At 41.3% G+C, this 16799-nt stretch overlaps 1 protein-coding gene across 1 annotated transcript in view; it reads left to right on the forward strand.

The window, feature by feature from the left end:
* Positions 1 to 3321: 3321 nt before the first annotated feature.
* Positions 3322 to 16799, forward strand: part of LOC309553050 (uncharacterized protein) — a gene marked incomplete at its 3' end in the record, with an annotated part of 83667 nt that continues 70189 nt past the window's right edge. The window contains exon 1 of the mRNA XM_082253948.1: positions 3322 to 4878. Within this exon, the coding sequence (XP_082110074.1) occupies positions 3330 to 4878 (1549 nt within the window). The 5' untranslated portion in view covers positions 3322 to 3329. The remainder of the gene's footprint in view (positions 4879 to 16799) is intronic.

Raw genomic sequence — 16799 nt, forward strand, 5'->3', positions numbered from 1 at the left:
AGCATGCAGAGGAGGTGGTGGACTGGCTTACTAAACCATCATCATCCTCCTCTTCTTCCGTCACCCAAGCACAGACTAGTGTTCAGTCCACTGCATCTTCCAGAGTGTCTTATTCTGTCTCCTTGTCCACAGCTACTCCTGCCATATCCCCAGCGTCAGGCATGGAGGAGTCAGTTATTTGAACACAGCAACAGCCACTTGTTCCTTGATGGTGCACAGCCAAAACTTGATTTAGATTTTGGTTCTGAGGTTGAGGAAGGTAGGAACATGAGCCTACAGAGAGAGAAGAACACTGGTAAACAACAAATTGGCAGTCATGTTCCCCAAGCCACAGCATATTGCCAAGTTGTCTCCAGTGATAATGAGGATGGATGATGATTATGAGGTCACTGACGCAACCTGGGTGCTGGATAGAGCAGAGGAGGAAAGTGAGGGTAAGGCACAACCCCAAAGAGGCAGCCATCATGAAAAAGTAAATAACAGCTACCCTATTCCTCCAGATTGCAGAGCTGTTATCTCCCAGCCCACTTCCAACAGCTTAGCTGTTTGGGCCTTTTCTAGCACATGTGCAGTCAATCGCACTGTTGCAGCCAATCGCAGTGTTTGCACATCAAGCATGGCAAAAACAACAGCCATTTGGGTACCACATGCTTGACAAGGCTTTTAACCTCCCACCACTCAGCCTATTGGCAAGAGCACCTGAAAGCCACACAAAAAGAATGCAATTCTGCTCCTCCTCACCTTTCCGGTCTACCCACGCTATACCTCATGACCTCTCAGCAGCCTCCACTGACAGGGATGATGGTATAGCGCAGGGAATCCCAGGTCCTTGCAGCACGTCTGCCAGTAGCACACCACCAGCTGTAGACTACAGCAGGCAAATTTCTATGCTCCATCTGCTGCAGTGAAAAAAAGAGTCACTGCCACCCACATGCCCAGCGTCTAAATTCATGCTTGTCAAAGCTGCTAGCTTTACAACTTCTGCCTTTTTGTCTTTTGGATTCTGCCCCTTCCATGAATTTGAAGAATGTGCTGTACCACAATGGCAGGTTCCCAGGTGCTATTTATTTTTATGCAAGGCTATTCCAGCTCTCTACCATTAAGTGGAAGGCAATGTTTTGGCATTGTTGGGCAAGGCAGTCAGTCGCAAAGTCCACGTTACTGCTGACACGTGGTCCAGCAAGCATGGTCAGGGACGATATATGTTGTTCACAGCACACTGGGTAACTCTTGACTGGGTAACTGTAACTTGGAAGGATGCAGGACAGGACTTAGAGCTGCAGCTTGTTGTGCCGCCACGTCTCCATACAGCTAGTGGTGATGATGTGGAATTTGCCAGCTCCAACCCCCCTTACTCCTCATTGTCCTTCATGCCCTCCTCTGCTGAATTGTCCCATAAACTAAAAGTATCCCTAAGTGGCTATTCAATGAGTCAGGCTAAAAAGGTGCCATGCAAGGCTTCAGTTGGTGTGTCTAGGGCACAGGAGCCACACTGGAGCAGAGATTCGGGCAGGGGGAGGCCCAGAGGTGGTTCACATCATGCCAGCTGGAGCCAGAAATGGATGTGTAGGATAATGGCACAAATCTCCTGTCTGCCCTTGACACATGTGCTATGCCTGGCACATGGCCTCAATTTGGTGGTGCAGTGTTTTTTAAATAGGTACCCAGGGTTGGAAGATCTGCTGAAGCGAGCCAGAAAAGTCTGTAGCCATTTCAGGCAGTCATACACAGCCAGTGCTCGATTGGCTATCAAGCCCTTGATGCCCATGTCACTGATTAGGTGCTTTCTGGAGCTCAAATCTCTGAAACACTGTCTAGGCTGCATAGCTTTGTGGGAATTGATTTTATGTGGAAAAAACATGTTGGTGTAGGTTTCCTGGGCACAATTAACACCCAAAGACCAAATTTTCAGCACCTATTTGACAGGTGCATATCATTGCAATTTGGCAAGCAAGGCCAATTCTTGCTTTATTCAAGAATACCTCTATACGGTTATGGTGTGAAGGCACCATCGACACCCAATGCCTAATTTTAGCGCACCTGTTATTCTATCCAAAGTCTACGGAAGAGACACCAGAATTTATCCAAAAAATCTCTATTCATGTTCCGAGTGCACTTAATTGTGGCCTCATCATACAGACTGGCTCCCCAAGCCGTTGTTTATAAAAATAAAGAAAGCTTGAATGGAAAATGTCATTTTTTGGCTTTATAAATATCATTATTGCTGTAGCAGGTTCTATACACGGTACAGATGCGCTTTTTTTCCGGGAGACTAAGGGGACCCCCTCAGGCACCATATTTAAAGGAATTTTTTCATTTTTATTGTTATTTCTCATTTTGATGGTTTCACTTTAAGCATCAATAAATCACTGCTCATTTAAAATGTATGTTTTTTTTACAAACTTTTTTTTATTGATACATTTCCCCCAGAGCAGTACCCGGAACCCCATAACCATTGTATGCCCAATTACTTGCCTAGAAAACTTCAAAATAGTCACTTTTGATTTTTCCAGTTAAGGTCCTATAGACTTCAAAGGGGTTCGTTATTCGGTTTGAAATTTCTGCAATGTTCAAAAGTTTTAATGCAAACTGAACAGGGGTTTGTTCGGCCCATCTCAACTTACAAGCATGAGTCCAAAGTCAGCCTTGCCTCGTGTTGGTAAATTTTAAAAACTTGACTGCATTCTTGCCCAGTGTCAGAGACTTTCACTGTCACTTTGTTTTCTGCTGTCAGGGATGGTGACTGGTGATCTGAGCCTCTCTGGAAGGATGCAGCCACTCTGATTGGCTGTGGAGTGACAGGTAGCCAAGCTTAGCAGGGACTAGCTGTGAGCTGATTAAATTATGCAGCAGATCTATAGTACTCAGTTCCGTGCAGGAACAAGGTCAGAACAGAGCACCTGTTTCCAGAACTGCAATAAACAAAACAGTTTTGCATGTTATGATTGTGGAACTACAAGTAACAAATCAGCTTGCTTGCTGGTCTGTAGGACTACAAGGAACAGTTTATTAGCATTTTTTTTGCTTTAATCTGTGGCAGTTTTATTCTGTGTTTGCATGCCTTTTCATTTGTATGGGGAGAAAATCAGTTCTACATGAAAGTTTGTTGACACCGGCCCTAATTATCACCAAAGTGACCTATATTTTTCCAAGACACGCAAATTGTTATGGATGAGTTTCTTTAAATATTGATGTCTCTCTATATAACGAATCCTATGAATAAAGTACAAGTCACAGCTTAGCCTCACCCTGTGTAGGAGACCATGACCCCTCCCAACTGCATTCTTCCCTGGTGTCAGAGGCTTTCATTTCTCTTGTCTGCTTCAGCAATGGCATCTGCGAATCTGAGAGCTGAGCTGGAATGTTCCATCTGTCTGAACATTTATACAGATCCTGTAAACCTGAGATGTGGACACAACTTCTGCCGGGTCTGTATTGATGGTGTGCTGGATACACAGGAGGGGTCTGGAGGATATTCCTGTCCTGAATGCAGAGAGAAGTTTCCGGATCGGCCTGCACTGCAGAGGAATATAACACTGCGTAACATAGTTGGGAACATCCTGTCTGCTCAACCTGATCAGGAGGAGTCCGAGGTCTTCTGTACTTACTGTGTGGACTCTTCTGTACATGCTGTTAAATCCTGTCTACACTGTGGGTCTTCTCTGTGTGATAAACACCTGCAAGTCCACAAAAAGTCCCCAGAACACATCTTAATTGAACCTACCTTATCAATGGAGAGCAGGAAATGCTCCGTCCATAAGAAGATTCTGGAGTATTACTGCACTGAGGATCATACCTGTATCTGTGTGTCCTGCAGTTTGGCTGGAGAACATCGTGGACACCAGGTGGAGATGTTGGATGAGGCTTCTGAGAAGAAGAAGGAGACACTGATGAATGTTCTGCTGAAACTTCTGCCAAAGAGAGAAAAGGTGGAGGAAAGAGTCCAGAGTCTGCAGGAACACAGGAGGAAAGTAGAAGAACAAGCAGCTGGTGGCACCGAGAGAGTCACTGCCCTGTTTAGAGATCTCAGGAGACATATGGAAGACCTGGAGAAGAGAGTCCTGAAGGAAATCTCCAGGCAGGCAGAACGGATCTCAATCTCCATCCGGGATCTGGAAATAAAGAAGGAGGAGCTGTCAAGGAAGATGCTTTACATTGAGTCACTGTGTAACATGACGGATCCACTGACTGTCTTACAGGAATCAGACACAGGTGACTTGTGTGATACTGAGGATGGAGATAATGACGACAGAGAGAGACATGAAAAGCTCCTCCATGATGGTCTGGATGTGGGTGGGATATCCCACACATTACACACAGGTTTATCTGATATAATAACAGAGTTAAATGTATACTTCTATATACAGGGAGCTGCAGACATATTACTGGATATAAACACAGCTCATAATACTCTACATATATCAGATGACAGGAAAACTGTATCCTGGTCAGAGGGAAACCAGAATCCTCCAGAAACACCAGAGAGATTTCAGGATTGTGGCCAGGTGTTGAGCAGTCAGAGTTTTTCCTCAGGGAGACATTACTGGGAAGTGGAAGTTGGGGGATCAAATAAATGTGTAGTCGGGATGTGTTACCCCAGTATAGACAGGAGAGGAGAGCAGTCACTGATTGGATGTAATAACAAGTCCTGGGGTTTGTTCAGGTCTGGTAATCAGTATTCAGTGATACATGACAGTGATGGGATCCTCTTACCCCCCAATATCTCCAGTAGAGTCAAAATATATCTGGATTATGAGGCCGGGCGGATCTCCTTTTATGATCTGTGTGACCCGATCCGACACCTCCACACCTTCACCACCACCTTCACTGAGCCCCTCCATGCTGGGATATGGGTAGAGAGAGGTTGTGTAAAGATGTGTGGGGGGGATGAGAAGGAGAAGGAAGCCTGAGCACTCAGTCGGTGAAATACTATGAGGTTAGCACTGGAGTGGAGAGATTTTGGCACTTCACATTACTTAGCTAACAAATTTTTTTGGTTTCATCAATGAACTTTAATTTGGCTTCATACTTAAGGGAATTTGCACTTACATAGTTAGTCTGATTGAAAAAAAGTCTATTTAGTTCAACCAATAAAAGGGGGATCTTATTTCTAATATAATTGTTTTCTCTTTTTCTTTTGCTATGTTGATTGCATTTTTTTTATACTTACTTAGTTTCATTGTTTTAAAGGGATATAGCACTTATTATATGTTAAAGAGGAAGTAAACTCCTCAAATTTTTTTTTCTTTTTTTCTTCCCTGCAAAGTAAATGCATAATGTGCTAGTATGCATCGCACAAATATCTCCTAAATGGTGCAAGTTGAGGAGATATTTACAGCACCTATAGGTAAGCCTTAATATAGGCTTACCTATAGATAAAAGTAATTAACATGGGTCTTACAACCACTATAATAGTCCTGCAGGGTTTTCTATAATAAATATATTTCTATGAGACTTCTCCATCACTCACTCTCAGATCACTGTGATTGGCTGGAATAACAATAGCAATGGGGTGGGGACGCACCGATACTGAGTATTTTCATGAGTACTCTATCTATCTACGTTTAACTAAAGGCACATTCTTTTATAGTTTTGAATAGAAGTACAATTTTGAGTGGAGAGGGATTGGAGCCCCTGTCAGGTTTTTATTGCTGTCTCTGTCCCATTTAGAGAGAGCCCCCCCCCCTCTATATTTGTCCTGGTGAATGTGATCACCCAAAGTGAAAGAAATACCCAAATTCCAAGTTGTTACCAGAACTGAAATAGAGGGGGAATCTTGTAATGGGCACACTAATATTGGTGATAACCAGGGATTTTCTAACTTTGGAGGGATCTGCTGTCACTTCCTGTTTTGGGTATTGGACACAAAGCGAAGAGAAGTCTTCCCAATGGAAAACAGACAGTAATAAAATACTAACAGGAGTTATAACCCATTCTTACTCTCTCCAAAATGAAAACAAAATTGCCTCTAGATCTACTTTAATTTTCCAAACAGTAAGTTACCATGTTATATCTGGAATTTCCCTTCCCCCATCCTTCCCCCTATGTTCTGCCTCTCCTCATCATGGTGGTGCTATGTGCAGCCATGATCAGACACAGAATATGGAGATGATCCATCAGTATAGAGAATGCAGTGCAGTCATTGTGATAGGGTAGGATGTGGTCACCTCTTTATCTAAGAGAGGTCACATGAACCCATCTGGGGAAGGGACTGGGAAGGACAAAAGTGAGGTCTGGTAGTCGGTGGTGGCTGATGAGCTCCATCTGTACTTGGAGGACTCATGGAGATTGGCTCCATCCAGGGCCGCTGATAGGGGGGGACCACCAGCCCTCTTGTAGGGGGCTGGAGCACACAGGGGGGCCCACACAGAGAGGGGGATTAGTCATGGACAACAAATACAGAAATCTTCCTACAGCACCTGAATCTGATCTGTCCCTCTCCCTGCTATCAGCTTTTATTTGTTGAGAAAGAGACAGTTGTCCCTCACTACTCCCCCTCCGTTGTGTGGGCCCCCCTCCCAGCACTTATCTCTGATTAGGAGTTTATTTGTAAATTGTAACTTTGAAGAAAGAAAACTTTGTTTCTCTCTCTCTGTCTCTCTGATCACTGAGCTCCAACTGCCCAGCCTGTATATTTTTCTCATCGCATCTTCTTTTTTATTTAACATTTTTTTTTTTTAGATTTAGCGAGTTATGTTATATTTGTGTCTGATAATAGTGATTTTGTTGTAATTTTAGCTAAATACGTCTTTAATATTTTCTTGGGGGGGCCCTGCCAGGTAGTCTGTACGGGGCCCCGCGATTTCTAACAGCAGCCCTGGCTCCATCACACAAAAAGTGGGGGAGGGGAGAGGGTCAGTGGCATTTTCTGCAGATGGGTGAGGGGTGACAATAGAGCAGGTTGGGGGGGGGGGCAGAGGAAGAGGAATGGTATAACCCGGTGTGTGTCTGTACAGAGCAGCATAGAGCTCTCACCTTCCCCAGGATGTACAGAACATAAAAAGGAGACACACACTGCTAATATATCATCACACACTAACCTGTCTGCACCCTACACAGTTGTATTATATGAATCTGTGTGGAGGAAGTATGGTGGCAGCCATTGCTAACTACTTCTAAAGAATACTAGTTCCCTGGATGTCATTCTGATCCAATGGCTTCTGTACTTTCTATGTCAGTAACCCGCAACAAGTATTCAGACTCTGAGTTCTGACTTATCTCTGATTTCCAGATCTGCATGATTGTTCCAGGTCAGTGTCCCCAAATACTGAGTCCACAGACAGCCAGGAGAATAGCATTTTCAGAAGACATCCAGCAATGCCCCCTCCATATTCCCCTCAGTACAGGTGTAATGTAAGTCACAGCCAGGGAATTTCTTGTGTTGTTTATTTTCATTTTACCCGAATACAAAATGCTGAATGATAATCTATAATGACTTTTGGTTGGTTTTATTACATTTTTTGGAATATTTACAGATTCATAAATTGATCTTTTATGTTACTTTTCTTATTACTTGTATGACATTTTCATTTTATAAATAAACATTTAATACAGATCTCTTCCACGACACCGTGTTATAGAGACTTCTGAACTTTCCAATAAGACAGCCCAGCACTAGCTGATCACTTGTGGACTGTCTCCCTCTAATTGTTCTCCCATACAGAGACAAGGAGGAGGTGGAACAGAGACAGGTAGAGGGGGGTGTCCTTCCGCTGACTCATCCAGCTTTGGTCTGAATAGCAGGAAATCAAATTACAATCTTCACCCCCGGACAGAGAAGAATGGGTTAGTTGGAGAATTGACTCATCGGCGTCACCTGCTGGCTGCACTGGACTAATATAAATAATTAACATATCACAATATTTCCTATTGATATGAGTAAAAACACATTTAAAACATTAATTTATAGTCCTAAACATTATACTGTATTTGAACAAAGAACACCTGTACAACAACACTACATTCCCTCCAAGTCTGATTCATACTTGGAGGACATTGTTGGATAAAGAGAGCCCATCAATAGTACATTACCCCCACCAGCCCAGATTATAACTTAGTTTGTCTCCATCCTGTTATGTGTGGAGCCCCCAGTGTTCTTCCAGTGTTAGCATCTGTATAAGAGCTGAAATATAACATCAGGAGCTCCATGTACACTGTGTGTTCACCTCCCCAATTCCTGAGACAGGAAAGGGGAATGTCTTCCTACAGAAAATATTAGAATCAGAAGATCCACCACTCTCACTTCCATCATTTAACAGAAAATACAAGAGTTTTCTATATAAAAAATATTTTAAACATGAAGAAGTTGTTTGATCTGCAGACTGGACCAATGGTCTAAAGCTGGATACTCACTATCCAACTTTTGTGGTTAGATGTCCTTCAGATTTACCTTTTCTATGCAGTGCAAGGGCTCCCAGATTGCATACAAATTGAAAGTGTTTAGGTTTGACCTCATATTATATGGTTTTGGTAAGTCTAAAGGAAAAAGACTTCAGAAAATCCTATAGTGTGTATGGCCCATAAGTTTGACCTACATACAATCCTCTCACTCCTCATTTGTGGTCCTCAGGGTTAAAAAGATCTCAGATGAATGGGGCTCCTGCTGTTCTCTGGGTGATAAAAGTTACACCTCCATATGTCATATTACAGCTGAACACTTCAGGAAATGTTTTATGAAGCTGCCGAGGGAGGAAGGAAGAGGAATACTATAGAGTGGAACTCTGGTCCGGCCACATCTGGAGTATGCTGTCCAGTTCTGGGCACCGGTCCTCAGGAAGGATGTGCTGGAACTGGAGAGAGTCCAGAGAAGAGCAACAAAATAATTAGGGGAATGGAGGACATCAGCTATGAGGAAAGACTACAAGCACTGAACTTATTCTCTCTGGAGAAGAGACGATTGAGGGGGGGATATGATATCAATGTACAAATACTGTACTGGCGACCCTAGCATAAGGAACAAAGTATTCAGAGAAAGGGAATACAATAAGACACGTGGCCACTCACTAAAACTAGAGGGAAAACGGTTTAACCTTAAAATACGTAAGGGGTTCTTCACTGTCAGAGCAGTAAGGATGTGGAATTCTCTTCCACAAGCAGTCGTATCAGCAGGGAGCATCGATAGTTTCAAAAAACTATTAGATGGGCACCTTAAAGACCACAACATACAGGGGTATACAATGTACGGTTAACAGCAAACACACACGCACATCATAGGTTGAACTGGATGGACGGATGTCTTTTTTCGACTTCACTAACTATGTAATATGTTGAGTCTGCTGAGATTAAATCCAAGATGGGGGCACCCAGCAGCAGCCTCAGAACTTTTGAGTGTCTACTCAAGGGATAATTTTACCAACATTAATGGAATGCATTTAATGCACATATAATTGTATGTAAAGATTGTTGTTAGAATGAATGGTCTGGTGACAGAGATTAGAGTGTCAAAGTGCTCTTCTCATCTTCTGGTGTGATCCTCGGTAGATGTAACATAGCCCCATTGAGGTTTTATTCCACTCAGATCAGCCAGTTTTATTTAGATATGACATGTCTGACCTCACTGGCCCAGTCAGCAGTCCAGGTGCTGTCATATCCATCCTCCCGTGTCATTTCCGTCATTTTCATTGTCACAAGCATCTGGAGGGTCATGTTAATAAAAGTATATATAAGAGTATGTTTCAGTCACCGATCCCTAATACCAACGAGAAATCCATCTATTGACAATAGGTCTGAGCCTATTTAGCAAGACTTAACTCCAACCAAGGTTGAGTGATTAGCTAATTAAGCAAAGGTTAAATTGACATTTTCCTTACATTTTTTTTGTATACAATACTTTTTTATTAGGGTGAAAAAATTGTGGTACAAAAGCGTATATTAACAGTGAGGTAAACAAAAATAAACAATAGTCATTGTTACAGAAAGTATGTATAAGTTCTTATGTCAGATATAATTAAACAACAGGATCAAGAAAAAATAAGACTTCGTATGAGTGGTACCGAGTAGCGGACCTATGACAATTTCCATAATACTGCATAAAGCAGTAAACATTCAAGAGTATATAGAGAAGATATCGTTAAGTACAAAATGACTACAAATTACAAACTACATCTTTCACAATCACATCGTAAAGATATACTTGTGATTAGGAGCCCATCGGTGGAAATAGAATGTTAGAGTGATCAAACCAAGGTTCCCATTTGTTATCATAGAATTTTGTTGAATTATAAATTACATGGAAATTTTTCTCCATTTGGTTAATCGAAGAGAGTCTAGCCTTTAATTGGGCCTGGGGGAACGAAGAGGATTTCCAATTCACTGCAATCATGCAATGTATGGCAACACATATAGTGTGAATAAGTCTCATCTGAGGAACAGACAAACCAGGTATCGTAGTGAATAAAAGACAATTGGGGAGAGTGAGGTTTATTTGCCTGTTAGAGATTTTGGAGGCAAAATTATCCAGTTGTTGCCAAATAAAGGATATCTTGTTACATTCCCAAAAAATATGGGTAAATGATCCCGGGGCATCACATCCTCTATAGCAGTTAGGGGAAGAAGATGGGAAGATGGCATGCAGTTTAGATGGGGTAAAGTACCATCTGGTTATTAGTTTGTAGGGGGTTTCATGAATCGTGATAGATCTGGTGCATTTTCTGAGGTTCAAAATACAATCCTGCCATTCATCTGATGTGAGATTTAAATTACATTCTTTCTCCCATTTGTGCATATAAGGGAGTTTTTCCTCCGAGATGGAGTGTGTCATACTTTGATATATTTCAGATATAATACCCCTACCTCTAGGATTTTTAAGGCAAATCTTTTCATAGAATGTTGGGCTGGGGGTGTCTGTTAATTGATAGTGCTTTTGGAAAAATTGCCTGATTTGCAGGAAGTTGTAGTGTTCGCTATGAGGTAATTTATATTTGGATTGCAAAATCTCAAACGATGTAAATGTGGAGTTAGTTATAAATTTATGTAGGAATGTTAAATTTCAATCAATCCAATGTTTGAAAATGCTATAATTATGGAGACCGGGGAGAAACTTTGGATCCCCTAAAAACATAGCACCTGGAGGAGCACATGAGATGAAGCCGAATTTATTACCGAATGATCTCCAAAGAGATAAGGATTGTGAGACTAGAATATTACGTGATGCTATCACATTAATAGGGACATTTCTGGTCCACATTAGACCTGTTATCTGATAAGGTAAAATAGATTCCTTCTCAAAACTAACCCATGGGATTTTCGAATCAGGGATGTGCCACTGAGCAATCTGGGTGAAGCGAGAGGCCAAGTAATATAACCAGAAATCTGGGAGACCAACTCCACCTCTCTGTTGTGTAGTGTACAACACAGATTTGGAGAATCGAGGATGTGAGTCAGCCCAGACAAATTTATTAATTTCTCTCTGGAACTTCGATATGCAAGTTTTATTAATTCTATTTGGGATTGCACGAAACAAATAAAATTTAGGGAGTACAATAATTTTAACAGCGATAATTCTCCCCAGAAAAGAAATGTGATAGGACTTCCAAGCCTTGAGGGATTTTCTGATTTTCAGTAGTAGTGGTGTATAATTTTTGGGAAAGATGTACTTTAATTCCGTGGTAAGGCGTATACCCAGATAAGAGATAGCCTCCATAGACCAAGAAAAAGTGAATGAGCTTTTAAGAGTGTTAAATAAGGAACTAGGGATATTCAACGGCATACCTATTGATTTAGAAACATTAACAGAAAGTCCAGAAATAACAGAAAATTTTTGAAGTGTGTTCAATAGGTTAGGGAGAGAGGTGATTGGTTGTGTGATAAATAATAGCATGTCATCAGCATACATACTCAATTTGTATGTGTTATTTGAGGAGGTATAGCCTTTTATATCTGGGTTATCGATGATTGCTGTGGCTAATGGTTCGATGGCAAGCACAAAAAGAAGAGGGGAAAGTGGGCAGCCCTGTCTTGTACCTCTGCTAACTTTAAAGAACTCTGAGTTACAGCCCGGGAGGCGTATCCTAGTTCTTGGGGAATTCTATAGAGCGTGAAAGCCATGGAGGAAACCATTGTTTAAACCGTACCTGGGAAGAAGTTTGTCAAGGTATTCCCAGGAAACGCTATCGAAGGCCTTGTTAATGTCTAGGCTTAGAAGCAAGAGGGGATTGGTTTTTGCGTTGGCATCTTGTATTATATTAGTCGCCAAGCGAATATTATCAGTGATTTGGCGTCCTGGGATGAAACCAGATTGGAACGGGGAGATAAGGGAGGGAATTACTAATGATAGTCTATTTGCCAAAAGTCTGCTGAAAATTTTTAGGTCATTGTTTATTATTGAAATGGGCCTATAATTCTGCGGGAGGGAGTGATCTTTATCCGGTTTGGGAATCAGGGACATGTTGGCCAGTAGCATTTATTCAGGGAAGATGCCACCTTCAAGGATATTATTATAAAGGGTTGTCAGTCTAGGGGTAAGCTGGGGGGCAAATTGTTTGTAATAGAAGGACGAAAATCCATTGTGGGCCTGGGGCAGAGCCATTTTTAAGCGATTTTATAACCAAAGAGATTTCATCTGCAGTGCATGGGGCATTTACTTGCTCTATCTTTAAAGTGGTTAATTTAGGGACAGGGATATAATCCAACCAAGAATAATCAACAGGTCTAGAGTCATTTGAGGTTTTAGAAAGGAGGTCTTCGTAAAATTTTCGAAATAGAGAGACTACCGTTCTAGGGTTTGTTTCCAATTGGTCGGATGGGTTTTTGAGTTTATATACATGAGGGGGTTTCAGTAATTGATTTAATTTACGCGTGAACATAGTGGAGAAAGAATTGCTGGAGAGAAAAAATCTGGCTTTAGACCATCTAATAGCCTTCTCCGCTTTGTAGGTCATGAGGGAGTCTAATTCAGCCCTCTTGGTATTAATTAAGTCAGCAATCACCGGGTCATGAGTATTCATATGTGTTCTGTAGATTTTTTGTAGATCTTTGGTAATAGCCAGAACTTTTTCCCACCTTTGTTTGTTATGGGCAACAGCTAAACTAATCAATTTACCCCTGAGGACAGCTTTGTGTGCATTCCAAATTGTTGAGATTGATGTTTCCGGGCTATCATTTAGGGTAAAATATTCTTCAATAGCTAAGGCCACTTCAATTTGTTGTGAAGGATCTGATATTAGAGCTTCATTGAGTCTCCAGGAGTAAGGTGTAGGGGAGAGACCTATAAATTCAGTGGAATTGGTATTGATTTGGTGGTTTGACCATACACATGGGGATATAGAGGCATTAATCGAGTTTGATAAAATGATTGGAGTGCAAAAAATGTAGTCTATACGGGAGTATGAATCATGAGGGTGTGAATAAAAAGTGTATTCACTAGCCTTCAGATTTAAAGATCTCCAAGCATCAACCAGCTGCAATGTATTAAGATGGTAGTTTGTGGTTTTGGAGAAAGCGTTAGAGTGTAGAGAGTGTTTGCTACGGTCCCAGTTAGGGTGTGCGACAGAGTTAAAATCTCCTCCTAAAATAATGTTTGGGGAATGGTAACGTTGCAAAATGTCAAAAAACATTGTGAAAAAGGATGTTTGGGCTTCATTGGGAGCATATAAGTTACCTATAGTCAATTCACGGCCTGCTAAGAGGCCTTTTATGACAATAAAGCGACTTTCCTCGTCTCTATAAATCTGCTGGACCTCCATAGGAAAAGAGCGGTGTAGTAGAATCGCCACACCTTTGGTTTTGGAGGTTGAGCTGGTGTAAAAAGATTGGTTAAAGGACTTATGAAAGTATGTGGGATGTTTGTCTTCAAGAAAACGAGTTTCTTGTAGCAGAAGAATTTTAGCATGTAGTTTGTTATATTGAAAAAAAGCTTTTTTCCTTTTGTTGGGAGAATTAAAGCCTTGAACATTGTGTGATAAAATTGTTATAGCCATAATGCAGTAAAGAAATTATAGCTTATGGTGTAGTCAAACATGTAAATCATATATTTCTTACTAAAGTTGTAGGTGTGAATATCAAAGTTTATCCATCCTGAGTAACTAACTAAACCTGAATATAAGGGATATCCGGTAAATAACATCTCTCTGTATACAATTGAAAACATTATATCGAACATATGTACCACAAGAAATAAAGTAAGGTATTACGTGTATTTTTATAGTGTAGAAAATCGTAACAAAAAACATCAAAATTGCATATTTTATATTTGGGGTCCAAGGGAAAGAACCTCCTCAGACAACAGAGTAAAATTAGCAGGAGAACAAAAGATCTCCATCTCCGACTAGCTTTCTCAGGTATCATGGATACAAGCGGGAAAAGAATGAAAAACGTAACCCTGAAAGGGTTGAAGAGACAGGGCATATTCACAGTTTCTCCGCTTGATGCATTTCCCAAAACAGCTAGAGCCGAGTGGGGGAAAATCATGTCGGCATGTGAACGGGCAGCAGCAATATGACGATGGTGTTTGACCGTGCATACCTGTTATGTAAATTGAGTGCAAACAAATATGAACTAACATGCCAGAAGAGCCTCGTATATATAAAAAGAAAAGGGAGAGACTTTGCCTCCGCAAAGAGTGATGAATGGACAGTGGTGTAACTCTCTAGAAGAGCAAGTGGGAGGTAATAAATTGAGGAAAGCAAGAGAGTGAAGAAATAACCAGGGGTTGCATAAAATTAGCTGTATTAAACGATTCAACCCTCAAATGTAGTATTTTCCAAAAGGCATTAGGTGTCACCCATGGGACAGTAAAGTGAGCTTGTGCTCTATAAAGAAACAAAAAAAAAAATTAGAGTAAATCAATTAACCATGTGAAACTGGGTGTAGTATTATCAATTCAGCACTAGGTGTCACCCTATGCAATATTGTCAAACCAGAGAATATCATTCACTGAATACAGTATGGAGAATCTGTTCCAGGACAATATGATCATTTAACAGTGAGGTATAATATCCACAGAACTATACAGTTACATGAAGGTAATCCTGAGAATCTCTTTATGAACCTATTAAGCATCAGTGTCTTTGGAGTCCAAAAATACTGTTAACCCTGGGGATAAAATAAAATTTCCTGAGGGAGCTGAAAATAATGAGGTCAGCATTAAATTGAGGTGATATAGAAACAAAATATATAGAGTAACTACAGAGTCAACCAGATATGACTATTTCAAAAAGGATAGGATTGATTTTGAATATGAATGGTTTTAAACCGAGCCAGAGTTTATCAATCCAGAATAGGGGGTCCTGCATCATGTCTGAATCTGCGTCTGTCTCTACGAGGGGTTGGCATGTTCCAAATAGGGATGGGGCGAGGTGTAGATGGTGTCCGTGGTATAGTGCTTGGGTCCAAAAGGCCTAATTTTATCAATATATCCTGCCCTTCCGGGATTGATGAAGCGATATAGGTAGTGCCATTGTGAGGGACAATCAACTTAAAGGGGAAACCCCAGCGGTAACGAATTCTGGCAGAGGTGAGGGCAGATGTAATCTCCTTTATTTTTCTCCTCCTGTCCAGTGTAGCCTGGGATACATCTGGATAAATTTGTAAATGGATTCCATCTAGCTTAATGTTCCTTGTATTACGTGCTGCTCTCAATATCTCTTCTTTAATGAGAAAGTCTTTTCATCCTTGGGGGGTTTGTCAGGGGGGGGGGGGTTTAGCTCTCAGAGCCCTGTGAACTCTGTCACAAATGAATGCTTGTGCTTCCTGGTCTGGTAATAAACTTTGAAAAAGTTTAGTGGTGAATGCAGTGAGATCCATGATTGATTCTGGGGCTCCTCTAATTCTGAGGTTGTTTCTCATGTTTCTATTATCTAAATCCTCCACATGAGACTGTAACTGGGTGAATGCTGTGGCTAAAGCCTCATGTTCCCTGGAAAGCTCATTGTAAGCTATGGCTAATTCATCACGCTTGTTTTCTAGTAAGTCTGTGCGAGAGCCAAGTGCAGCAATCTCCTGTGAAAGGGTTGTGGTGGATTTTTGTATTTCAGATTGAAATTTGTTCATGAGTTTGGAGCGCAATGTGAGAGGATTATACTCACATTTCTGTGGTTTGCTTGTAGCTGATGGTAGAGCTGAGGATACAGTGGGCAGATGAAGCTCTTCTGGAGAGGCTGCATGGGAGGGGGGGGGGCTGGTGCCATCTTCAGCCATGCTGTATCTCTCTCTGGAACGGAGCAGATAGTGAGTGAGAGACTTCTGAGCACCTCCTCTCTTCTTTTTCTTGCTGGTCGGCATGCATGGAGCATAGGAGACACGGGGGTTAATGTTTGGAATGCTTATCAGCAGTTGATAACCCTGTAATTGCTGTGGAATGCCCTTTGAAGGATGGAGCTCTTATCTGCTGCTTCCATTCAGGTCCATGCCGCACATGCTCCCCCCATTTTCCTTACATTTTAAGATCAAAACTGACATAATAACAAGGAGCACACATTATTTTATCTTTGACATTATGGTCTCTAAGGGACAAATCACAAGTGATACATTGAATCCCTGATTGATATGAGCTTCCATTAGAGCTGGATCCATGTATATCACCAAAGGGTATCTGCTGTATATGGGGACAAGACTTCACTATACATCTACAGATCTCAGTATGACATATAGCTTGGTCTATGGGACAATCATTGTTCATGGGAAAGATACAAAGTTATCTGAGCCATTCTAAGGGAAGGATGTGGATGAGGACAGTGTAATATAGTGATTGTGATTTTTACAGATAATATCCATAAATTAAGAGAGATGGTTTGGAGGTAAGTGTCCAAATAAAAGCTATTACAGCAAGAAAAATATATATTTTTTTATCTGTATATGGATAC

Source organism: Pelophylax lessonae, assembly GCF_965119305.1.
Source record: "Pelophylax lessonae genome assembly, chromosome: 4".
Lineage (NCBI taxonomy): Eukaryota > Metazoa > Chordata > Amphibia > Anura > Ranidae > Pelophylax > Pelophylax lessonae.